Source organism: Drosophila pseudoobscura, chromosome 4, assembly GCF_009870125.1.
Source record: "Drosophila pseudoobscura strain MV-25-SWS-2005 chromosome 4, UCI_Dpse_MV25, whole genome shotgun sequence".
Taxonomy (NCBI): domain Eukaryota; kingdom Metazoa; phylum Arthropoda; class Insecta; order Diptera; family Drosophilidae; genus Drosophila; species Drosophila pseudoobscura.
The window spans coordinates 19465329-19490663 of NC_046681.1; the positions used below are offsets into that span (position 1 = coordinate 19465329).

At 45.3% G+C, this 25335-nt stretch overlaps 5 protein-coding genes across 9 annotated transcripts in view; 4 read left to right on the plus strand and 1 right to left on the minus strand.

Moving 5' to 3' along the window:
* The window catches only part of LOC4817005 (intersectin-2), a 36236-nt gene extending 29455 nt beyond the window's left edge, over nt 1-6781 (plus strand). For both annotated transcript variants that reach the window (XM_015180354.2, XM_001356432.4), the window contains 6 exons: nt 2218-2368; nt 4551-4685; nt 4752-4942; nt 5766-5912; nt 5971-6358; nt 6417-6781. In XM_015180354.2, coding sequence (XP_015035840.2) covers nt 2218-2368; nt 4551-4685; nt 4752-4942; nt 5766-5912; nt 5971-6358; nt 6417-6563 — 1159 coding nt within the window. In that variant the 3' untranslated portion in view covers nt 6564-6781. The remainder of the gene's footprint in view (nt 1-2217; nt 2369-4550; nt 4686-4751; nt 4943-5765; nt 5913-5970; nt 6359-6416) is intronic.
* Nucleotides 2238-17144, plus strand: LOC4816834 (uncharacterized). 4 transcript variants are annotated; one of them, XM_033380993.1, is made up of 5 exons: nt 2238-2368; nt 13500-13836; nt 15244-15521; nt 15591-15799; nt 16307-17144. In XM_033380993.1, exons 2-5 carry the CDS (start codon nt 13557-13559, stop codon nt 16500-16502), a joined length of 963 nt encoding a protein of 320 aa, XP_033236884.1. In that variant the 5' UTR covers nt 2238-2368; nt 13500-13556; the 3' UTR covers nt 16503-17144. The 4 variants fall into 4 exon arrangements, with proteins under 4 accessions (XP_033236884.1, XP_033236886.1, XP_015035847.2 ...); XM_033380995.1 differs by having other exon boundaries at nt 16331-17144; XM_015180361.2 differs by having other exon boundaries at nt 15271-15521.
* A 1021-nt stretch (nt 17145-18165) lies between these two features.
* LOC6902830 (uncharacterized) lies at nt 18166-21634 on the minus strand. Its single transcript, XM_002132530.3, has 2 exons — nt 21459-21634; nt 18166-21403 (listed from the first exon to the last, which is right to left on the minus strand). The coding sequence occupies exon 2, from the start codon at nt 20741-20743 to the stop codon at nt 18365-18367; it is 2379 nt and encodes a 792-aa protein (XP_002132566.3). The 5' UTR covers nt 20744-21403; nt 21459-21634; the 3' UTR covers nt 18166-18364.
* Nucleotides 21635-22508: 874 nt separating this feature from the next.
* On the plus strand, nt 22509-23731 carry Uro (Urate oxidase). The gene is made up of 2 exons (XM_001356435.4): nt 22509-23108; nt 23171-23731. Exons 1-2 carry the CDS (start codon nt 22553-22555, stop codon nt 23653-23655), a joined length of 1041 nt encoding a protein of 346 aa, XP_001356471.2. The 5' UTR covers nt 22509-22552; the 3' UTR covers nt 23656-23731.
* A 144-nt stretch (nt 23732-23875) lies between these two features.
* On the plus strand, nt 23876-25190 carry LOC4817008 (uncharacterized). The gene is made up of 2 exons (XM_001356436.4): nt 23876-24254; nt 24315-25190. The coding sequence occupies exons 1-2, from the start codon at nt 24032-24034 to the stop codon at nt 25076-25078; spliced, it is 987 nt and encodes a 328-aa protein (XP_001356472.3). The 5' UTR covers nt 23876-24031; the 3' UTR covers nt 25079-25190.
* The last annotated feature ends 145 nt before the right edge of the window (nt 25191-25335 follow it).

Consider the following 25335-nt stretch of genomic DNA (forward strand, 5'->3'; position numbering starts at 1 on the left):
AGGCTCCCTACTCCAGACGATAATTTATGCATGTGTCCCCAGCTCCAGTCCCAGCTCCAGCTCCAGTCCCAGTGCCATGTGACACACGACCTAAGTTATTGATACGACGACAACATCCATTGATGTTTTGATGTCCTGAAATTTCATTATCAATGTCAATGCTGAAATAAAGGGGGAGAATTCACCTGTCTGTCCCCTATTGGAAATTGATTGAATTGAACTTTGACGACTTTGAACTATTGCGAATTGCGATTTTCGGAGGTCGTCGCAATCGCAGTCGCAGTTGAGACATCAAAGCTTACAATGTTTTATCTGTTGAAAGTGTTTTAAAAGGGTAGAAGAATCATTCTGATTGGAATGCATGACTCCCAAAACGATAGAGATAATTTCTTGGCTCTGAACCAAACAGCAACCGCAGTCAGGCAATCCTGTGGCCACGAATCAGGCCAATGGCTATACCCTATCTAATTGTCAGCTGAACGACAATGATTAACTAGAGTTGACTAATCCGCAACCAAGGGAATACACCGGCATCTCATGACCTGACTGCATTAAACTCCTTTATGGCATGTAGAAATAAAATACCTATTTACCATATAGAGAATACGCCATGTGAGCCCTCCTCTGTCTGCTATTCTGCTAAAAAGCCTAGCGAAAGTCTTTGACGAGTCGAGACAGTCTTCCTCCGCCCCCCATTGGTACTCCTTCTAAAAACCCATCCACATCCACATCCATTGCTCAGAGCTTAGAGCTCAGAGTTCTAGTCTGCATGTCTAAAATTACACTAAATTGTCGACTTGGGGAGGTGGGAGGTGTAGTACTGCGGGTGAGGCGAGGTTATATATTGTTCTTGTTATTCTTGCTGGCTGGTGTTTATATCATGTGGAAAATATGAACCCCAGGCTCGTGGGAACACTGGATTGTGCCGGGTGGAAAATAACCAAAGGAAGGTGCGAAAGTTATAGGTTTTTAATTGAGGATAAGCTTTAGAACTCAATCTAAACTTAAATTGTTGTATTTAAAAGAAATGAGTTTACTTTGGAACCAATTAGGGGGAAAATATAAAGCTATCGCTTTGGGGAAAGTGTAAATTAAGTGTAAAAGTACTGCAATCATTCTGGAATAGAACTCCTTGGGATTTTCATTTGAATAGCTTGCATTTGATTAGTAATATCTATTTCTATAACCCATTGTAGTATATTCACTTTCTTATAGCTCATAGATGGTGGATATATTGAAAATACTCTTCGATAGACCTACTATAGTATAATATTATAATATAGAGAATACAAGAACGACTAAGAATAAGAAATGATTACATTTTATTCTTATTTTTGGAAACGGGAGAAGTACATGCCTGTATCTATGTAGTTTTTCTCAGCTAAGATTTTAATAGAAAGACCTATGCTGTTTTGGGGGTAAAAAGATATACAGATTTAAGGTTACTATTGCATATAGATAAAGCAATAGTAATTCCCTTCTGATATGGAAAAATATAGCATAAACATTCCCAGATTTTTAGAAACTTATAGTAATTGTTATATAGCGAATTCTAGTTAGAACACTTATCCTCTGGCTTTACTCTTTAAAGCTTCTGGGCGTTGCAATTAGCTCTCGATTTTGCTCTCCTTAATATCTTTGTAAGCTCTATCCAAATATGCTGCCTTTCCCTCAAAGAATCCTGCCTGCAATTATTGATTTGAGCATTTGAAGAACCCTTTAAGCTTCGATTTTGCCACACTGTGCCTTAGAGACAGTGTTTGAGTGGGTTGGGGAGGAGAGGAGCAACGAATGTCGGCGGAGCGGTGTCCTAGCGGTGCTCCTTGTCCTTGTGTTGTCGGTTTCGGGTGTTTGGCAACCAAAATAAAATAAAATAAAATCCCCTGACTGTCTGACTGGTGGCGGCAGTTGGCGAACGCAGCGTATGAACAGCTACGACGCTATAGTAACACAAAAAATATGCGGCCCGACCTCATTCGTTGCCCGGAGTTACAAGCGCTCAAAACGCGGTGCGGACCGCGGTTCCATGTGGGATTCGCCCACCTAGAAGAGAGAGAGCGCCGGCGGCCACTCGGGCGGTGGGAGGATTAGAAAGGTTCGGCCTGTAATTAACCGGCAAAAATTATTGACTCACATTAACCCCTGGTCCCTGGTCATTAACATTCGCTTGTCCAGTCCTGCTACTATATTTGTACCTTTCCGTTTCGCCCACAACAGTTTCAATTTGCCGCGCATTAGCGCCCGACTGGAGCGCCTCATGGGCACCAATGTGGTCAAGCTGACGGATCGCGCCTACATGAAGGAGCTGCGGGAACGCATCGACGAGGACTACCGCAAGCAGCTGCTGTCCCGCATCCGGGCCCGCGAGGTAAGGACCCAAATCTGGCAGATCTTTATTTTGTACCCCAATTAGCTTTGAGTTTTGAGGTGGGAGCAGACGACGGCACAAATGTGACCAATTTGTTTGGTTGGTAATTCAATTTTCATAAAGTTCCCTAACAAAAAAGAATCTGAGACAAGAGTCCTAAACAAATTTGACGCCCCAGAGTCACGTAGAAGAGCAAAATGAAGGAGGAGGAAGGGTTCTACTCGATTTGAGGGTGTATTTGTAACGAAAGAAGTTTAAGTCTTACAAAATTGGTATAGGGAAGGGTTTTGAAGAGTTTTATGTGTAAATTCTATGAAGATAATCATAGTTCCCACTTCAGGATTACTTTTAAAGGTTGAACCGCAGCTTAGGATCGGTTTGAGTTACAATATCATCCACTGATTCATTTGTGGTTACAAGGAACGACTCTCCCTTTGTCCTTTTATGGAATATTGACTTATTAAGTGGTACAAGGTGTTCAAGATATTGCACAAAGTGTTTAATGTCTAGTTTTAATTGTGTGAATTTATGGGGCTCTTAACTTTACGAGTACTAGAATGATTTTTCAAGACGTTTATTGACAAACTATTCCTCAAATAAGAATTAAGGAATGTCTGCCTATCCAGAACTATAGCTCTTATAATATTTATTTAAACTTAATTTTAATATATCTTCCCTTTATAGACCCTTGATCTTTTTCCATTGATACATTCTTCCATAGTTTTATTCAATAAACACCGTATAGACATATGAATATTTACGCATTCCATAACATCGAATAATTAACCATTTAGGTAACATTTCTTCCACTAAAAAAACCCCTTCTACCTTTCTTATTTCGTTCCATTTTTCAAATACAATTTCCCACTCTTGTACTTTAGGTATCCCCCAGTCGATAGGCTTTTGTTTGCTTCATTTTCCACTTGTTTATTGGCTGCGATTTCATTTTCTTGCCTACCCTTCTCAAGTTTGCCCTTTTTTCAGCGAAAGTGTCCCAAAGTTTTTCAATGACGCCGACACCGCCATCGCCCACTCATTTTTCTCTTGCGACTCCTCTTTTAGGGGAGGGGATTTTCTGGGGGGCCTGGCTCCAAAGCACAAACAATTGAATTCAATGAGCCCCCGACATGAAAATGGCAAATCCAAGCCGTCAAAGTAATAAAAATTAGACCAGAAACAGACACAGATACACGGTCCGTGCAGATACTTGGAGCAGCCTTCTTTTGGAGCGCCTTTTATGTCTGTGAGACATGCGAGGGGGGGGCCGAAACTATGAAGTACATTGTGCTTCACTGCGGATACAGATACTTAGAGATCTGTCCGTCCCGATACGTGTCCTTAAATGCAGTTGCAGCTCCTCGAAGAAGGTTAACTTTGTTCACGCTTCCAATTGCACTGTTGACGAGTGCTGCGCAATGTGGCACGAGTACCAGACAGTAGTATAAGGTGTCAGGAAATGGCCCTTGAGTGCTAAGAGGCATGTCTTTAGGGAGCAACGGGCGCCAAGGACTCCTCAAATTAGACCAAAGACAAAATAAAAGCTTTGCCAGCCGCTAAGAGGCTCAGAAGCTATTACTCGGGACATTTGGCTTTGATATTAGCCGCAGACAAATCTTTAATGAAGAAAGTGGCTACCACCTAGAGGATATTTCGAATAAAATGTACCCTGTAAATGGTAACTAGGCTCTTGAAATGTGTCTAAAAGAGACGGGAATATAACTCCTCCATTTGCTCTTTAAAGTAAAAACTAAGGGCAAGCCCCCTGTGTAGTCGTTCGTGCGACGACCCCCGGCTCACTCGCTTGGGTCGTTCGGCTCACTTGCTCAACCTCGGTAACGCCGATATGAGTAAAACTACGACGACCCAAAGGATTCTCATATATTAGAGAGATATACCTGCTAAAGCGGCGTTTCTTTGCTCTGGATTTTATATATTCTGTGAGATCCAGAAGTTCTTTCCTTAACAAATATTTCCGAAAAAGTAGCACACCTCTTTTACCCTCCTTTTACTGGGTATAACAAGAGGCTCTGTAGCGATTAACCACAGCATTCGTCCTTAATATAAACCACAAACCAAATCGTTAATCAAAAACGGTTACAAATATTTGGGGCTAACAGCTTGTAATGCCATCAAGGGAACTCTACTAAAGATATTGTGTGACACGAAATTAATATGTTCTTAGATGAAAGAAGTGGAACGCGAACGCATGCTTATTATTGAGGGTAAATCGGATGTGATACCAGACGAACTGGCCGACGATCCCATATTCATGGTCAACAAAGATGCCAACCTGGAGATACAGAAGGAGCGCTCCAAGGTGAGTTCCCGAGCCCAGATCAAGACCACAGACTCATCCTGTCGTATGCCGTAACGCTCCTTGCAGTTGAAGACGAGTCGGGAGAAGAATGCGGAGCGTCTGAAGCTGCAGGGCGTGAAATGGGAAAGGGAGCGCCTCCAGCATGCGGCCCAGGAGGCCGAGCTCCTGGCCAAGAAACGCGAGAGGCAGCGCGCCCAAAAGCTCCTGGTGGAACAGTACCGAACGGAGGATGCCGAGCGAGGCATGGACCTGTTGCGGTAAGTCCTTCCTCCGAACACCTCCGCCTTTAATGAGTCTTTAATGTGCGGGCGAAAGTTGGCAAAATTAAAAAAAGGAACAACAATAACAGTACACTATTCCGCATTGTCGCTGAACGCCGCCTGGGAAGCATTTTATCCTTCGCAGAACGTGGGCGCAGAGATATGTCAAGATAAACCCAATGGCTTAAATGGGCTACAAGGCGAGAAATTATGACGAAGTTTTGACTGTGGTTCTAGATATACTCTAATGTTTTTGAAGAAAGATTAGATGATCATTTGGTAAAGTATAGGAATTAGGATAGAAAAGGTATACCCTTTGAAGTAACGTAAGAATCCTTGAAGAAGATATCCCTTTTAAATTTCAACTCTGAAAAGTCTGTCCTATTTTTTCAAAATATCTTCAAACCAATCTGTTAAAAGGAACAGGAAAGACACATAAGGTATTGATATTGTGTAAATTAATTATAAAAAGTTAGGGAATATGAATTTCTCCTTCTTCTAATCTTACAAAACCTACCTATAGAAGAAGGTCAGTTACCACTTCCTAAATCTATCATATTCTTCCTTTAAAGTGCAGTTCTTTTCTGCTAACATTCATTAAGGAGTTCTATCGATAGAATCCCTTAAAAGATTCCGAAAGGTACTCCCTTCTAATCACCCTAATAACACTATGCCAAGAAGGGTATTGCACGATAGAAGCGTTTTGCTGTCGCTAAAGCATTTTAGCCAGGAGCCCGCCCATTAATATGCATGAGTTGAATGTTACGGAATCGCGAGGCTAATGAAAAAAAAACCTTTGCCTTTCCGCATTCGCCCACAGCATTGAGAACGAGGATTGGCGCGAGTGCGAGCAGAGCCTGAAGGAGTTCCTTGAGTCGGAGCGTGCCAAAATGAAGGAGCGCTCCTTGCGCGTTTCCCAGCCCTTCTCGTCGGATCCGTTGGACATACAGAACATAGTGAGGGCTAGGTAAGGTGTTCAGTACAAACCCTGCCGCATGTGTCACCCGAAAGTCGTCTGATTTTAGACAAAAGTTCCGCGAAACTGAGCTGCGTATACGGAACCAGCTGGAGGGCAAGCTGAAGGACGGCAACACCCAGATTACGGGCCAAGAATTGAACGAGTTCATGGAAGAGGCGCACCGCGGCAGCAATGAGACGACCATTCGGGATACATCGTTGGACTCGATCCATGGTCAACTGCCGACCAAGTACATGGACGATATCACCGATGTCTCCGACGAGACCATTATCAGCGAGGATGCCGTCAGCCTGACCCTGGCCAAGCAGCAGTACGCCGAGGAGCTGGAGGCCGAGATGGAGGACGAGTTCAACAGAGGCTTGCTCATCTCCAAGCAGCAGTACGATCAGCTGCGCTTCGAGGATGAGAAGATTGTGGCCCTCCGCAATGCCAAGGTGGCTCCGAAAGAGGTCCAACATGGGAAAATCGTTCTAATATCGTTCTATTTTTCAGGATATTCGCGAGCTGTATTTACTGGCTGAAGAGATCATCATGGGCGACATCATTGAGGAGGTCGAAGAGGGCGAAGAGGAGGGTGCCGAGGAGCAAGAGATCGAATTACCCAGCTCCGATCATGAGCCGGAGGCCAAGCCAGCCTAAGCTCCAGAGGCTTTTATTCAACGTTTATCATCGTTCGGCAGAGAGAACCATCAGTTGCTTCTCCTGCTTCCATTTCCAAACAACAGTTTTTTAAAAGATTGGACAAATATTTCATTTCCCTGTTGGTTTTGAAATATTTCACACAAATTTTGCAGAAACCTCATCGATTTGTTGTTGTTACAAGAATACAATCATTGGGAAACGTCAGCAGAACTGTCCATCAGACGCTATGACTTGATTGTTGATATCTGTCAGGGAGGTTTAATTAAGGCTGTAACGAGCTGACGAGCCGATAGTCCCGTATAATCATACCAATAAAACGTACCGAAAAATCACACAAAACACACCAGTTACTGAGCGGAAGACTCATCGGCTATTTATTGCACATTTCACGGGCCGGCCGACAAGTATGCTACAAATATTTGCTTTGTGATACGACCAGCGGGAGATATGGGGGATGTTCTGCGAAACAGTTTCGCCTGAAAATCTCTCGACTGGAAAAAGTATGGAGAAAAACGATGAAGACTATCGAAACTGATTGAAATCAATGGGGATTATGTTTTAGCGGATTCCCAGCGAAAGAGTCTTCCAGAACACCCCTGGAAAATCTCAGCGTAATTAGTTAGCGATAATTTCATTATCAATTGCACGTCGCCCGCTTTTTGAGCGACGCGACACATATGCCCCGATTGCACAAGCCCCACCGTGACGCACTTGAAAGAGGCCCTCCCGTGGAGTGTGGGTGTGTGGGTGGGTTCGGGGAATTTCGGACTGATGCAATTCGCAGAAACCGTTTAAGACAATTCCAACGTGAAGGACACGGAGATAGAAAAGAAAACAAAACAAGAGAATGACTAAAAATAGTCCTGTTTATATCCAAAAATATGACTTTTCTCAGCCCCTATATGGCTTCCCCATTCCCCCTATTTCCCCCCTCATGGAACACTTTAACTTTTCAGCGAGATATTGCTATTGGTTTTTGTTTTCCTTTTTTTTTTGTGGAGGGTAAGTGTCATCTTCGGTTGCCCCAGGCAATTGGCCAGAAAACCCTATATATGCTTATTTTCTTGTGCCGCCTTTTAGGCCAAAACAACACACACTGAAAACAAAACCGAGGGCGGATCGAAGGGGGACAATCGTAGCGCATGCAAATCAGGTGGAATTGTTCTCCATTACTCACGGCCATTTCACTTTAAAGTGTCTTTTATTCTTGGCCTGCGGCCAGTCGCCACGTCGGTTGTTGACTTCTGAGTGGTCCTGCCCCTCTCGCCTCCCCCGCTCTGCCTCCACACGGTTTCAGGTTTGCGGGCTGTTTGTGTCTGCCTTTGCCGGGGATTTGTTCCTGAGGAAGTGAAAGAAGAGAAGGCTTATGTGAGACGATTGAGTGAGGTGAAGGATAATGGAAACCTGGCGGAAAGTTCTTCAATTCGAGTTAACGAATGGATATGGAGGGTTTATAAATAGCTCAAATCGAACATTTATCGATATAGAACAATAATTTAATGATAATTTATCGATAGCTCCAGTACTCCAGTCTCCAACCCATAGACCCCTACCATTGAATTACCCTATATTAAGTTCACGGCTAATTTTTCGCAATCAACACTTGCAGTGCCAGTACTACACCCCAGATTTATTAGCCCTCCCCCAATCAACACCCTCAATCAGAGATTTATGATCCCGTCGGTCTATTTGTGCCCCACATTGCCACAATCATCACACCAGTCTATTAATAAACTATTAATAAATGGTTATTTCGAAACCTCATTGGTATGTATATCCCGCCAGTCGAATCATGACAATGCAGCATTTGGAAGGGGAGAAAACAAAGTCCAAAATCGCTTTAAATTCTAGAAGGATTTGCATTATAGGGATTTCCGCGACGTCATCATCGGAGAGGTCCCCTAAGAGGGCAAAGACGCGCCCACGCTTCTTGGAAATTCCACGAATCAAAAGCCGCGTCGCACTGGCATATTCCACGCGGTGTATTGTCAACAAATCCCACTCTCTGTGGCAGGCAGGCAGCCCGGACCTGCTCCCGTCACTTTTCCCTAGGTGTTGACCCTGTGACGCCTGTTCCTCGCTGACTTGTTGCCTACTTAGCGGCGCATATCCTTGGCTTTCGTTAAATAATTGCCTAAAATTTGGCTTTGTTTTACGCCCCCAAATTTTTCATCAGACAAAATCGCGAGCGGCCGCTAAATTTTTCTAAATGCGAGCTAAATATTTCATTGATAAGAAGAAAAACATTTTTGGGAATCTAAAGACCTGACCCGACGGAGGAGAGTGCAAAGGAAGCCACGCACTTTTGGTGGCGGCTCGTGAAAGCTTTGCAAGCTTTTAGGCAATTTTTTTGGCGCCTTAACATCGGATGTGGAGTCCCACAACCGCCCCGGTCGGGAGGGGCCTCGTCATCGTTCGTCCCGAGTCGGTATCGGGTTCGCCGTCGGTTCGGCATATGCGTGGCCTTTATAAAAGGAGTCGGCTAGGCGAGTCAACCACGCAGTGCTCAACAAGTAGTAGGAGCAACAGTTGACACCACACCAGACAGACCAGTCCTCCAGGTTCCAGGTTCCCAGTTCCCAGTGTCCATCCAAGGAGAGAAGCAAGTGAAACGGATTAAAACGATACTTGAAAGTGAGTGCAGAGCGCAGTACACCGCCAAACGGAATAAACGATACATAAACCCCTGAAAGATATTCCCAAAATAAACTCAGTTTTGGGGTCAGTGTTTATAGACAATAGCCTAAAGCGTAAAGCCTAAAGGATACTCAAAGACCCAACGCGAAATCTTAGAAATGCCGTCGCTTTCGTCATCAACTTTAATGTCGGACAGAATGCGTGTCAAATGAAAGGTTTTACTTGTTGTGGGTGTAACCTAAAGAACTTCAGAAGTATATAATATAAAAAAAAAATATATGAAAAAAAATAGAAGACATTTTAATGAGAACAATACTTGCTTGTGGGCTTTGCCCTTGGCTAAAATATATTTAAAAGTGGCATAAAAAAAAATAAAAACTAATTCTAAAGTTTGGGTAGAATGGATGTACTATGATTTCAAAACAAAAGAAAAAGTTTGATTTCAAAATTAATAACCTTCAAAATTCTTGGTCCGGAAGTTTTGTGATTCTATAAAATTTCGATAGTTTCCTACACAACTTCTAACGCCTCTCATTCTTCCATTTGAAAAACGAACTTCCTTTTATACTTTCGCAAATCTTTTATTTTTTAACAATTAATCCATCACCTATCCAACCATTTTTTATAGATAGAATATTAAATGCCATTTTAATCGCACAAAATAGATGACGGCTGTTTCAAATGTTTAAAAATTTAAACACTTTTGTTGCCCGTCCAGAGCATTGATTAAATATTTTATAAATGCACACAGCTTCAAGGAATTCCCATCGAGTACAGACATAAATGTCAAGCACAAATAAACCAATGGAGAAGACTCTTTGGGAAACAAATAGAAAAAAGAAGCCTTGAATACGAGTACTTGCAGAAAAATGTTGTCGAGGTGACATTGGGTCTCCCTCCATTTGCGTTTTGCTCAAACCCGTTGTGTATCACGTGCGAAAATTCCTTGAGAATGGAATCAAAAGTAAAGAAGAAATTATTGAAAATACAAGAGAAATCGAAGGCGTTCCATCGGTGTCCCCCACTGGCATTTCTGTACGTGGCCTTCTCCAACCATCCTGGGGATCAAATTCAAGACCGCAGGCAGTACCATTCCCCCTCTAAGATCGCTCCTAATATCGCATATCATGTGAGGCTCGTACTTGACGGAATATTGCCTGCGATGAAGGTCTTAAGCAGGGTCCGTTGCTAGGCTTAAATACTGCCTTGGGTAGGCCTCATCAATGGAGATTTTATTCTGGTTTATTGCTGATGAAAGTGCACCCTAAAATACTCAGATGGAATTAGTACAGAGCTATCACCCCACAACTGTAACCCCAAAAATACGGGCTACTCTCCGACATCTGTTACGCCTTCAACATTTTTATGTAACCTTTGAAATTTCCTGCCAAATTTGGACCCTGTCTCGCCACCATTGAATGGTACTTTTAACAGGTGCCCCAGCTGGTCCAATCCAATAAATATGGAATTATATAATCGACATCAACTGCAAAGGTGGACTGTAAAGGCATCTCTGGGGGATTAGGACATCGGGCAGAGCCTGACTAATTGGCTCTGGTCCTCGGCCATATGTCAGATGCACTTGTCTTGCCTCAAGCCGAATTCCCACCATGTCCAGGTTTATCCTACCGTTTAATCACGCTTAGTCAACGTTAATTAAACAAGTTTTTGCCCTACAGTGCACTACAAATGTCAAGTTTTGCGGAGGTGGGAGAAAGTCAAAGCCCACGCAAACCTTACCCCATATTCCCCGTTGGGCAAGGGCCCAGTTTCTTCTGTATTTTTGCTCAATTTAGCAATTAGCCGTGCGGTTATTGCGAAAACGAATGGCACACACGAAAAAACAAAGGAGGAAAAACAGGTGACAGGAAAGATATGCTGTTACAGTTGCCATACACTCACTTATTTTGCCCCTCGTCCTGCCCCCCGTTCTGGCCACTAAATTAATTTCATTTTACCTTTGGGACACTTTTGTACCCCAAATGTTCGTAGGATATTTGAGGGTATATTGTATGGCAGAAGGAAGTGTTATGGACTCCATAGAATATCTAACTCCTTGTTGGAAGGATCTGCCCACTAGAATCGGGATCGGGGTAAACCTACAATGAAGAAAAATACTTCCAATGGAAGTCTCATCAATGCCAACGAAGATCTTGTGGAAAGTACTGCCCAATCTTTTCTTTATTGGGTATCCTATAGGTCTAATATGATACTGCTTTTTTTTCGGTCTTCATCCACTTTTGGACTTTGTGTCAACAAGTTAATTAAAGCATTTTGACAACGATTCCGACTTTGTTTGTTTTTCCCTCCTGGCACTCTCTTTTCGGACTCACTTTCTCTCTGAAGCTCCCACTCGTTTACTCCAATTCTCTTGAACTTCCGCTCTTCAACAACGAGCCCGAAAAGTGTTGACTACTTTTGAGTGCCAATCAAAATGAAGTAATTGAAAAAGTTTTCCGTGTTCCCTGGTGAGAGGTAGTGCCCGAAGCCAGAGATTTATTGCAATTTATGTTGCGAATTATCATTATTTGCATTTTAAGAACAATACAGTGCGAAATGAAGTGAAAAACTTTATTTTTGGCCACAATTACCAGCAAAATGTCGATGTCACACGCAAACAGAAAGAATTTTCTTTTGTTTTGTGCTAATTATAAGCTTCACACTTGAGTTGAATGATTTCAATCAAGCTGAATCGAAACGTGCCGGGAAATGGTAAACAGAAAATATCTGCCTCCCAGAGACAATTTTAATAAATTGGCAAATGGGAAATTGTAGCAGATTTCGTGGTTTCTTTTTCTTTGATTGGGGCGTGTGAGAGTTGATTTATATGTTCGGGTTCATGAGGCTAATTAGGCGTATAATTTTATTGAATTTACATGGGAAATGTTTTCCGCAGACAAGACATTTTATTGGAATTTTATTGTCTCTTGCTGAAAATGGATGGAAATAAATGGAAAATAAAGCTGCGGCCAACAAAGCCTCAACCATTTTTAGAAATTACTTTTCATCACTTTTCACTGGATAAGTCTTCACACTTTTGAGCCCCATTCACGCTGTTATATTTTTAGAGTAAACATCGTGCTTTCTTCCTTGGTTCTGTTTTCTCTTTGCTGCTTTTTCTCGGTTTCCTTTGGCTAACAAATTAAGCCAATCCTAGACGTCTCCACGCGGCCACAAGTGCCAAAAGTTCCCTGCAACCCATTTATAATATTCATCAGGGCAAAAGTTATTAAACGAAGCAAGAAAAAACAAGATAAAAGACTAGGAGAAGCCCCTTCCAGGGCTCCTGGGCTCGGGGCTCAGCCTCGGCTAATGGGCTGCAAATCCACATCGGAAGGGTTAAGCCGACCTTCGGTCCCAGTCCCCCAGCAGCACCCACTCGTTCCTTGTCATCGCCGCCAACACCCGACTTCCCCGCCCCACCAGCTAATTAAATGAGACGACAACAACGCATGCCACAGTGGCCGCATAATGGAAACGCGGTGCAGTCCATGACCAAGCAGCACCAAAAACAACAGGACCCCGCCAGCGAACAGTGGTTCAGGGTGGGGCGAAAAAGAGGTGCAAGAAATAGGGAGACAAGGGGAACGACCAAGGAATTAGCAGTTCCTTATGGAAGATATAAGGGGAACCTTTTTCAATGCTACCTTAAGAAGTGTATTATTTTTGATTCTTGTCTGAAGTTTTGTAATGTCTTGAGATACTTGAGATATGGTGAACTGTTGGGGAACCTTTTTCAATGTTCACTCCAAGAATTGTCTGATGTTTTTCAGTGTTTAGTCTAGACCTTTGGCCTTTAACTGTGGCTGTAAACAAATAATGATAAATGACTGCAAATCGAACGCCCATGTCGCCCAAGCTCGTAATGCGGAAATGCAAGAAAATATAATATTGTAAATTGTAAATGACAAATGACACACTTTTTGTCGTCGCATGGCATTCCACTGTGCACGCCCGCGAGAAGACAGATTAAGCAAGGAAGAAGGCGGAGAGAGGGAGCAAACAGAGAGAGAAGCAACGAAAGGGAGCTGCGAAGTTATCTAACAGACGCTTTTGGAGCTGCTCCCTCTCTCACACTCACACTCACACTCTTCGTTTGTCGCCTCCTTCTTCGTGGGTTCCTGTCTTGTTTGCGTGTTTATGCGTGCATTGTTTGCTTAAACACAAAAAGCGAGGCGCCCACACGCACACGCACCGAAACGGAGGGAGGCTGGAGGCGGGAGTGGGAGTGGCATTCAGCTCTAGCTGTAATGGTAGTGACGGTAATGTACATACATCTCCATTTCTGCCTTGCAGTAATCCCGAGGACAACAACATACAACCAGTGCAAACAGCAACGGCAACAGCGCCAACATGAAGCCCGACCTGCTCTCCGTCTGCATTCTGGCCACCCTGATCTTGGGCTGTAGCACACGGCACGTCTTTGGCTTTCTGACTTCCCAGAGCCAAACGGCCGCAGCCGCAGCCGCAGCACCCGCCACAGTGGATGGTGGCGTCGATGGTGCATCCTCGCCACAGAGACTGCATCTGGCGCCCATCTTTGGTGGCCTCCAGTCCCATCAGGCGCGTCGTCAGGGCCCCCCATCGCTGGATGCCGATGCCCAGGAACGAGCGGTTTACGATCCCGGCGATGGTGAGTCATAAACTTGAATTACTTGAAGAGTTGCTGCCAATGGCCCCAACAGGCAGGCAATCTTGAGGGACTTAGTCCAGGTGCAGGGCGTGGCTAATCCCACTTCGATTGGAAAATCGCCCAAGGGCAAATCTAAAAGGCATTGATATGACAATTAAATGGGTCAAAGTTCGTCGCCAGGCAACCAGGGGAATCTCATTTGTGGACAAATTTTGTGTTTGCCGACTTTTAGGCGACCCAAACAGAACGCCATGGACGGGGCGGGGGCACACAGGGGGGAATGGTGATACATGGCATGCACTTAGCCGTAACCACTGTAACCACTGCCCGTGCGCCATCGTCCGTGATTATAATGGACACAATGGGTGAAGATAGGTATTGCTCGCTGAACATTTTTCGGTCAATGAACAATTTTTGAAGTGCCTTTAACACATGTATTGACTTGTGTCCTTGTGGCCCTCTGTGTGTGTGTGTGTGTGTGTGTGTGTACAGCACTTAACACGCCCACAGTTTTGTCGCTATTTTTTTGAGTTCTTTGATGAATTTGATTTGACGTTTGCGTTTTACGTCACCCCAAGGCTCCGGTTCCAGTTCCACTTCAACAGCGTTGGCAACCCTACCCTTTGCGCCCACTGCTATCACTGAATATTGATAATTCGACTGGTTTTTCAATTGATTTGTTATACGAGCAAATGGAAATGGCCCAAGGCATTCTTTAACATTCTATCAAATACAGTGCAAGTACAGTCCCTCCCTCTATGGCATATTTCTAGGAAACACTTCAAACAATAGAAGCTTAAGTGCCTATGATTACCATCTATCAATGATATCAAGGCAGTGATTTAGCAAGCATTTTAAACCTCCTTTGGATCAAAGAGTTGCAATTTTAGGCATTTTTGGCTGAACTTCACTGTGAAGGGCCTCAATCTGTAGGTTGAAACCGGGGAGAACACAAAGCCTCCGGGTGTAGAGTGACAGGCAGACAGGAGACAAAAGGCAGACTGCAGCAGTCAACAGACAGACGGACGGACGGACGGACTGACTGACTGTTGACGTCAACAAGACGGGAATAGGGCTACGCAAAAGAGATGGAGATGCGACTGAATATAGAGTGAAACTCATTGCCGCCAGTCAATTTCCGTCCGTGTACGAGTATTGAAACGACGCAAAGGGAAAATATGTTTTTTAAGCCTCGGAATGGAGCGGCGGTAGCCGAGGAGGCGTCAGGCAGTCGACAGACACAAACAAACACAAACTATTCAAACTTTCAAATGTCAAACGGCGGAAGTGCTCATGGGAGGGGGCAGGAGGCAGGGCGGGGCATCCATCTCCGAGAGTAGGAAATGGTTGAAGGAAGTTGTGGCCGGATTAGCGGCAACTTGAGTAAACATTAAAACCGCAAATAAGGACTTTGGTTTGCTCATTTCACGGCAGAGCTGCTGCACGCCCTGAATGCCGAAGAGGAGCGTGAGCGGGAGCAGGAGCAGGAGCAGGAGCTGGGCCTTAGACTGGGCATGGCAATGATCCCCCAGCAGCAGCAGCAGCAGCAGCCCGACTATGCGGACACCGTTTACAATGAACTGGAGTTGGCCAATCAGTTTGAGACGCTCAAGAAGCTGGAGGAGGATTTACGGGCCGAGCAGGAGCTGGTGGACAAATCCGCTTTGCTCATGAAAATGCTGGAGGTACGTGAAGACGCGAGTGGGAGGAAAACCAAAGGAAATAACTAGCTGAAACTCTTGTGTTTCGTTCAGGACCCCACGCTGGAGACTTTGCCCCTGGTTTACGTCGAAGAGGAGGAGGAGCAGCCCGAGGGCGTGATTGCTTCCGCCCCGGCCACGGCCACGGATGAGTATGCCGAAATGGAGAACAGCGTTCAGGACCTGGTCCTGGGCCAGAGCAAGCCGAAGCGTTCGCGCTACTACCGTCGCTATCCGTGGAAGCGTCACAACAAGAATCGCGGGTAGGTCTCCATTTCCATCCCACACAACCATCCAAAACACTCCAATCTCCCCCAAAAACACTTGCTAGCTTTGCCATAGTCTTAGATCCCTAGTTACCTTTTCCCCCGCTACCCCCCCAACGTTTTTGTTTGTAGTTAGTGAATGTTTTTGGTAGTAGCTTAAACCCAGGATAACCTTCTAGTTTTTTTTTTTGTTTCGAAACCATAGAAATAATCAGGGGAATGTTGCTCAAAGCGCCAGCAGAGGATTCCCCAAAAACCTAAGCTTCAAAACCATAGTTTCCGATCTGAATCCGTTCTGGCCTTTTGAGGAGCAACCCCGAACATAAAATGTCTATAACATGTCTAATGCCATCTCTAAGAGTCTCTCTAGGCCACACACAGAAAGACACACTGAAACCGAATCCCAACTGAGAACCAACCAACCCTCTGCGAATATTACTACCGTCTAATGAACGTGATATCGTGAAAGATCTTTCTAATTACATAACTGTTATCCATTATCAGTTCTTACATGAATTCTATCAACAGCAACTATGAACCGGAGCTGCGTTACGCCTGTACGCCCAGCAAGGAGGATATCCTGAAGCTTCTCATCAATCTCCATGAGAATCGCAAGGGCAATCACAGCAAGACCGTGAACTTTTGCAATCGCAAGCGTCCGGCCAAGGCGGTCTTCACCAATATACGATTTCTGGGCTAAGAAGAAGACGGACTCTCCTATAGGACCCTAGAGGACACACACACACACACAGACACACAGCCACACACACGTACAGAGGACACACATATGTATACCAAGCATCAATTGTATATTGCTGACAAAGTCGAGCGCTAAACTGGAGAACAACAAGCACTAACAATTAGCCTAAACTAACTAACTAAATACTAACTAAAGCAAACTTTGTAGAGAACATTTAGAGCGGATATCTCGCGCACCTTCCTGCCCTCGCCCCCACAACCCCTTCTACCTTAACTCTAATTGTAGACAATTAAAACTTTTATAGTAGCTCTCAATGTGTTGTATATACTAACTATTTAGACAAAGTTCTATTGTTCTCGTTCTCGTTCCAAGTGTTAATTGCTAAACGAAACGATTACGAACAAAAAATATATGTTGCCATATCATTAAAACGTTTTAATCGTCCCGTGAACGGTCCCGTCTCTCCCTCACGGTCCAAGCCACGAGTATTATAATCCAATAAACGGAGCCCCGCAACTAAATATCATTGCTATATCAATGTGTATATATATACCGATATATCTACGTGTGTACTAATATCTATGTGTATGTATTATCTGCTATATATAATGTAAAGTCGATAAATAAATCCTTAAAATACAATTATTCCTGTGCAATTATATACGGCAAAGTGAGTTTTTCTTTCGATTGGGTGGAAAGAAGAGAGATCAGATAATGGAGAAGAATGTGTCAACAAATCCAACAAATAAAGATTGTTTTCTCGAAATTAATTGAAGAACAATTATTTCAAAAGAGTATTTCACAGCAGAAAAAATTAGAGGAAGTGAATAATATCTTTCATTAATATTATAGGGATAGCAATCAGATTTAGATAAGAAATTTATAAGAAGAACTTATAAATGTAAAGGAAAAGCAAAGAAAGTTTAGGAATACTTTAGTGCCTGGACTCGAAACACAACGTAACATGATTCCAGATCTGCACAACTGTTTAATGATTCCTGATGTTTCGAATCTTCTTAAATACACACGATTAATAAGATTCGAATGCTTCGGAGTTCCATGAGACACTTGGCTATGGTTGCGAATTAGCTATTGATTCACGCAAATACTATGCGAGAGCATTTCTATTAAATATGAAAGGCGAGTACTTTGTTTAGTACTAAGATCTTTTCTTTGGCACTAATCCAATGCCTTGTCCCAATTACCATTAAATTTCCTTGAAGATTCAAGGTTAGATCTTTGGAGGCTAACTTTCCAGAGAATACAATGACTCAAAGAGAGATTTTGTAAGCCTCGACCATGTCCACTTCCATTACAAATCCCCTTCTTTGTTTATCCCACATAAGTACTGTGATTGTGGCAACGAGGTGACACCTTGGATGGAAGTGTGAATGCTAGAATGCTGGCAAGGCGCTAGCGCCGGCACTGGTACTGGCTCTGCCCTGACATTGAGCAGAGATTCTCGGTGCTCTGGTGTTTGCTCTCAGACAACAACTTGCCACAGAGGTTATCTATATGAAGAGACCGAGCTGCTGTGGATGACAGCGGAAGCGGGTAGCGGCACTGTAAGTGGGTGGGGAGGAGGGCCAGGCGGGAAGCTCGTGCCTCATTCTTGGTAATGACCACAGTGCGTGTGAGAGTGCCCCACACCGATGACTAAGCAGATAGAGAGAGACTACAGGCAAGGCACTTTTTCTGTCATATATTTCATGCATTTGGTATGACGTCAACACAATTGCCTCGTGGAGATACAAAGATACAGATACAGAGAGCTAAGATCGCAGATTAGGGGATAGAACACACAAAGCCGCGTCATCTACTTGATGAAACAATATTCAACTACATTAAATACTCCGCTCCGCCTAGCCAAAGATATTGGGGAACCAGCTCCTCAGCGGGGAAAAGCACAGCGGTTTCGTCAGCCAGAGTGTGTCCACGGATAGCTTCAGGACCTCCATGTAGTCGAATGTGCAGCTGCTCTGCTCAAAGGCCTTCGTCGCCAGCTGGGATTGAGGCTGTGTCTGTGTCTGGGTCTGGGATAGCGCCTGTGGCTGTACTTGCACTCCAACAGGAAGTTTGTCCTCTTCGTCGTCCAAGGCAGAGCGGGCAAAAGCCTCGTCGCCATCAAAGTAGTAGAACTCCTTGCGCGTGGAGTTCGTTTCGACCACCCGCGAAGGCTGATGTTCATCCAAGCCCCGAGCCCAGGACACGCGTCTGCTTTGACGATATGGAGAGGCAGCAAATGGCAGTGGATAGCCTGGATTCAAGTATCCCGGGTAGCCTCCTTGCATGGGCCAGATCTGAGAGTGCAGTGGCTGCTGCAGCGAAGGATATCCCCCTTGGGGCCAGAGGCCTAGACCTAGACCCAAGCCTGCCTGCGGTTGCTGTTGTTGCTGCGGCTGCTGTTGCAGACCTCCGCCCAAGCCCAGTCCAAAGCCAGCTCCGGGATCCTGACGGCAGCCATCGGAGTCCTGGTCCTGGTATATCTCCAGCAGGAAGCCATTGGAAGTTGTGCTGCCCGACTGACCCATCCGCATGCGCAATGCCTTGCGGCCCTGGCCCCAGTGGGATTTGTGGACATAGCCGGAACGACAGCCGCAATACCGTTGGCCATCCAGTTCCAAGAAGTCGCCAGTGCAGGATTGTTGTCCACCCAAGCCTCCACTGAAACCGCCTCCTCCAAAGCCTCCTCCCAATCCGCCACCGATGCCTGCTCCACCCAGGCCTCCAGCAATTCCGTTTCCTATTCCTCCTGAATTCTGGCCAAAATCAAAGAACTTGAACTGAATCCTCAGACGGCAGACGTTCGGGGAACTCTTCTCGATGTAGAACACGCAATCTCTCTGTTGATTTGGCAGCAAGGCGTTCAGGACAGTCCTTGGAAAGCCAGGACTCGACAGATAGAAGTGATTCTGATTGAAGCTACTGGAGCAGCACAGATCCAGCGATCCGCCAAACTGCTGCAGACCCTGGGAGTCGTAGTCCTTGAGGGTCACCGCCTGAGGCTGGAAGGCACTTGTTTGATACTGGTCAGAGATTAGCGGCAATTGTTGCTGCTGCTGTTGCAATTGTTGCTGCTGCTGCTGTTGTTGCAGTGGATTCTGTTGCAGAAGTTGCTGCTGCTGTTGCAATTGTTGCAGCTGTCGCTGTTGCTGCAGTTGCTGCTGCTGTAGAAGGTTCTGCTGTTGTAAGGGATTCTGCTGCAAAAGTTGTTGCTGCTGTAGGTATTGCTGCTGCTGCTGCTGCAGAAATTGCTGCTGTTGTTGCAACAGTTGCTCCTTCTGCTGTTGTGGCACACAGGGCGGTGAGTGCTGGGGTGGCAGTCCTACAGGGGGCAGGTAGAAGCCTCCAGGTGGTCCTCCTTGGGGATAGAGTGGAGGCGGCACAGAAGCAGGCCAGCCCACGTTGAATCCCCAAGGACTTTGCTGGGTAAAGTTCAATGGCAGCTGCTGTTGCGGCTGCTGTGGCTGCAGAAGATGGTGATGATGATGTTGCTTCTTAGACGGCAGTTTGGCATTCACTTGCACCGTGTCATCATCACCCACATCCACACCGTCCTCGTCGTCGGCATCCAAGCCCCGGGCGGCCAGGTCCTCTCTCTCACAGGCCAAACGCGTAACCAGCAGACGGAAGCCTCCTCCTGTAGTCCATGGCGATTCGTCGCTGAGGAAGCGCAACCGCAGGACGCCGTCGGGTGTGTGATACTTCTTGATGCCCAGCACCTGACCGCAGAGCACATCCATGTCCTCGCCGTCGTTCTCCAGGCCAATAGCCAGGTAATCCCGGCTGCACTTCTCCGAGAGTTCTAGCTTAAAGTCGAGGAATTGGATGTGGAACTTGGTGGGGCAGCGGTAGGGCGAGCGTATCACGTAATCCCAGCAGGTGTTCACCGGATAGTTGTCCGGATAGTTGGGCGACTCGATGAGGCTCTGCCGCTGCCTGTAGATGCCATGGAGCCCGCACTGGGGCAGCTCATCGTGCACGGCTGCCTGGAGTCCCCCACAGACGAGACTCAGCACGAACGCAATAATTGCTGGTGGTAGCTCCTTGAGGGCCATGTGTCCGATGTGTCCGTCCGCTGTTAAAACGCTCTGAAACGCAACTAACTCGTTGCGGTTCACTTCGCAGTTCGAACTGCTGTTTGCCTCCGAAAATATGTGGGGTGCGTCGCTTGGGTTTTCACTCTGCCGCAGGCCCAAACAATTTGCACTTTTGTTTGTCGACCGCACAACAAAAGCCATCACTTGTCCCCCAGACTGGGCCTCATCTCATTCATAACTGGCATTTTAGTTCACTGAACCTGTTGCCAAGTAGGGAGTACTCCTAACAGGTGGACAGCATGTATTCGAGGTGCCAAAAGCCTCATAAAAACACCAACCATTAGATTGCATTCCAAGCTAAAGTTTGGCAGAGATGATTCACCCACATGTGAGGGGAGGGTTCTTCCATCATCAAGATCATACAAATATGCCGAGTGCATATCTAATCACCATTCATTCTTATTCTTGTGCCATTCATCAGAAGTCTCCTGCGACTTCTGGGGTAGCTCCTCCGTTTATGATCTACCATCATCCAAGATCATATAAGTCGCATTTCATTTCGGGGCAGAACATATACCACCGGATAATCCCCTTAGCTATAAAGTTGATGTGTCGCACTTATCGCTCTCACTTGTTTGTTTGTTCTGGCAGCTGTTTAAATATTTTCCTCTTGGGTTGTTGCTTAAAATCGGAAGTTTGCCCCGTGTAAAACCATTTCCAACTCTCACTTCACAAACATTGATCAAAAACGAAACGTTTTATATTTCCGCTGGGTTCGGGGCTCCATAGCCATGGCACTTATGTAACTGCCGATGAGCTAAACGCAAATATTTCGAGTCGTGGGAGCGTCTTGCATCTTGCCTACAACAAAACAAAAACAGTGTCAAGTAAATAAAACAGCTTTTTGTGACCATACCATATATATCTCCTCTTGGCTTGCTTTTGGCTGTTGACATGGGGAATTACCATGAATCCTACCCAGAATTTGGCAAAGACTTTGCCTGATAAGCGGTGCTATGCAGATTTCTAAGCTTCTAAGAGAGCAGAAGCAGGTCCCAAAGGCCTGCCAGGTGTGGTTTATAGCTTTAATTTCAGGGTCAACTTATAGTCATCATTTACTTAAAGTCTCGGATTCCTAAATTAAATTGAGAAACTCATAAGAAATACAATTTATGACTATATCGGTGTGGAGAAAGATCTATAAATCAGAAAAGGAGTTTCGAATGAATAGAACCAAAAAACGATCACATTATTATACGCCTTTCGCTTGGTCTAGCCTAAGAATATTATAGAAAATCTTGGGATCTTGATATATAAAGCTCTGATAAAAGGTGTTCAATTTTTCTTTCAAAGGCATAACAGTCATTATTTTCCAGGTCCAAGGTCCAAATCTCTCTGAATTTTTTTCTTTGAGGAGATTGCTAAAATTCGTTATCCATTTCTAAGATATTGTAAGGTATAGTGCCCTATTACCCTACTGATCACTTAGGATCTACAGAGTATTTACAATATTCAACTAAGAATGTTACCAAGAAAGACAGCCCGTGGAGATTGGGAATTAAGAAAAGCAGTAAAATCTTACAACTTCTCAGACTTTGTAATAACATTTCTATATGTACACCTTATCACTTGCAAAATAGTGTTCAAATATTATACCCAAAGAAAGTAAGCATGGTCATTACATGGTCTGGAGATAGAATGCTTGACAACAGGGCTCCAGACCTTGACAATCATTCGGGGATTAGTCATATTTGCATGCAGCAAGGCGTTAAATGGGCTTCTGTAGAAATTTACGTAGAATGAGCACTCGTAAGCCCTCTAAGAACTTAAGTTGGGGGAAAAGATAAACGGCGCACACGGTCCGCTCCACTTTCTACTAAATTTTGCGCATCAAATCCCGTGGTACACTTGCACTACGTGACTGCGATCAAGATTGCGCTTGTATAAAAAGATCGGACGGGAGGCGATTAGGCATCAGTCAGTCATTATCCGAACAGAATTGCAGTTAGAATGTTTGCCACGCCCCTAAGACAGCCCACCAATGCCAGCGGTGCTAGGCCAGCAGTCTCAATTGATGGCCAGGAGACGCCGTTTCAGTACGAGATCACCGATCACGGCTACGGCAAGGATGCTGTAAAGGTGCTGCACGTAAGCAGGAAGGGACCCGTGCACACCATCCAGGAGTTCGAGGTGGGCACTCACCTGAAGCTGTACAGCAAGAAGGACTACTACCAGGGCAACAACTCGGACATCGTGGCCACCGACTCGCAGAAGAACACCGTCTACCTGCTGGCCAAGAAGTATGGCATCGAGAGTCCCGAGAAGTTTGCTCTGATGCTGGGGCAGCACTTCCTCAACAAGTACTCGCATGTGGAGGAGGCCCACGTCCATGTGGAGACCTATCCCTGGCAGCGTGTCTGCCAGGAGGAGACAAAGTCTGTCAATAATCAGGGTCAGGGCAGCTGCAACAACTTCACTTCCATTGACAATCGCTCGCTGCACAACCACGCCTTCATCTTTACGCCCACGGCGTTGCACTACTGCGATGTGGTAATCCGTAGGACAGGTGGGTGCCAGGACAATACTAATCGAGTATTACTTAACTCCACTTCCACTTGTGACTTGTAGATCCCAAGCAAACTGTCATCACTGGCATCAAGGGCCTTCGCGTCCTGAAGACCACTCAATCCTCGTTCGTCAACTTTGTCAACGATGAGTTTCGCTCGCTGCCGGACCAATATGATCGCATCTTCAGCACTGTAGTGGACTGCTCCTGGGAGTACTCGGACACAGAGACGGTCAACTTTTCGCGTGCCTGGCAAACGGTGAAGAATATCATCTTAAGGAACTTTGCCGGAGATCCACAGGTGGGCGTCTCCTCGCCCTCCGTCCAGCACACCCTGTACCTGAGCGAGAAGCAGGTGCTGGATGTGATTCCGCAGGTGTCGGTCATCTCCATGACCATGCCAAACAAGCATTATTTCAACTTCGATACGAAGCCTTTCCAGAAGATTGTACCTGGGGACAATAATGAGGTTTTCATCCCGGTGGACAAGCCGCATGGCACCATCTATGCCCAGCTGGCCCGCAAGAACATCAGTAGCCATCTATAACACCGATCTTTAGTACGATTTAGCATAAATATAGCACAAAATTAAATAAATACGAAAATGTGAGAAAAAGCGCAAACAAAACAATCAAACAATCGATGGGAATAGTATCGGAATGGCAATCGCAATCGACAGTGCTGCAAAGCACGCCTCGGGGGGCGATTTATTTCCAATTTAAATTCAAATTCAAAAATAGAGTGCTGGAGATATGTGTTAACAAAATTTGTGCATTTAATTTCTAAATTCTAAAATGAGAGATCAATTTCGTCTAAAATTTTAATTTTTTCAAACTTTTAGCATCATTTGGCATCAAAATTCGCAACCTAAATTATTTTTGATCCTTAGCAAAATATCAAGAAGATTATAAGCTTGCGGCACGATGACACAGCGACTGAATTTGCCTCATATATTGCAAAATCAGCTGCAGAACGAACCCCGTGTGCAGGGTGGGGGGATTTTTAAGCTGGGCAACAAAAGAGATAAGACCGCCATGAAGATCAAACCGAAGGTACAGATTCCCAATGATACCTATTTTTCCGAGAAGCCGGATGTGATCAAGACCTTTGATAAAATGGTGTCGACCATACACTCCACCATGAAGGGTAAGTCTTGAGTGGAAATTAAGTGCGAATCATCGTAAATCGAGCACGCTGTGGCCACAGCTACTCAACCGCCGCGGAGAGCAATTCCCACGATACCAGCGCCCATAGCTGTGATTCCGAATGCACCACCACAGAAAACTTTTCGGAAGCGCAGCAAGTCAGTACGCAGCAGGTCCCTCCGCAGTAGATCCGCCTCGCGCGGCAGGTCTGTGGCGCGCAGCAGGTCCTCGCGCTTCAAAGGAGGCGGCAGTTCCTCCAACCGGGGCAGTACCACGGGTGTGGTGACGACTGGCAATTCGAAAAACCTTCCCCTTTCGGCCATGAAGGCCGATCTGGACCAGAAGGTAATGGTAATGATGCGGCGCGGATTGAACGATACTGGTGGCAAGAGTTTCCACAATCAGCGTCGCATTCGAGAGGTGTTGCAGCAGAAGGTAATGCTGGAGCAAATGCTGTTGCAGCACAAGAGACTGCAGCGCGACAGGCAGACCATAGCTCTGGACATACAGCGGATGCGTCACGATCTGGAAAAGATCCGACACAAGTTGGATACGTCCCTCCAGGGCCTCACAGCTACTCGCACTATCACAGGCACCATAGCGAAGGCTAAGAAGAACTCAGGCATTAAGGTGGCCTCTTTGGCCTCGGGTCGGCGACCGTTCAGCGCTGCCTCTCCGGGTCGCCGACCTTTCAGGATTGCTTCACCGGGCCGTCGACTGATGAATGCTGCTTCTCCCAGTAGCCGATCTAGTGGCATCGTTCATAAGCGTCGAATGTCTGATCGCTCGCCATCAAAACGCCGCGGGTCAGGGAAAAATTTCTAGGACTTATGCTATTCTCTAATATTAGCTGGGAGTCTCAAAAACAAACTTTACTTTAAGCAAATCACGGCCTTGAAATCTATTAAATAAAATTAGCACAGATTAGCAATCAACATAAAATTAAGTACGTGTTTAAAATAACAAAGGGCTGACGAGAGGGCGGCATTTCTAAATCGACCGCATATCGATACATCGCTTAAGTGCTGTAAAGTACACAAATGCCCACATGTCATAAATATGTAGTTAATATGTACCAACTA

Bases quoted from the DNA above. Each gene is read 5' to 3' on its own strand.
- LOC4816834 (XM_033380993.1), top strand. From the start codon at position 13,557: ATGAAGCCCGACCTGCTCTCCGTCTGCATTCTGGCCACCCTGATCTTG. The intron at 13,837-15,243 runs GTGAGTCATAAA...ACCGCAAATAAG, and splicing joins GGTTTACGATCCCGGCGATG to GACTTTGGTTTGCTCATTTC. The intron at 15,800-16,306 runs GTAGGTCTCCAT...ATCCATTATCAG, and splicing joins CGTCACAACAAGAATCGCGG to TTCTTACATGAATTCTATCA.
- LOC6902830 (XM_002132530.3), bottom strand. From the start codon at position 20,743: ATGGCTTTTGTTGTGCGGTCGACAAACAAAAGTGCAAATTGTTTGGGC.
- Uro (XM_001356435.4), top strand. From the start codon at position 22,553: ATGTTTGCCACGCCCCTAAGACAGCCCACCAATGCCAGCGGTGCTAGG. The intron at 23,109-23,170 runs GTGGGTGCCAGG...TGTGACTTGTAG, and splicing joins TGTGGTAATCCGTAGGACAG to ATCCCAAGCAAACTGTCATC.
- LOC4817008 (XM_001356436.4), top strand. From the start codon at position 24,032: ATGACACAGCGACTGAATTTGCCTCATATATTGCAAAATCAGCTGCAG. The intron at 24,255-24,314 runs GTAAGTCTTGAG...CTGTGGCCACAG, and splicing joins CATACACTCCACCATGAAGG to CTACTCAACCGCCGCGGAGA.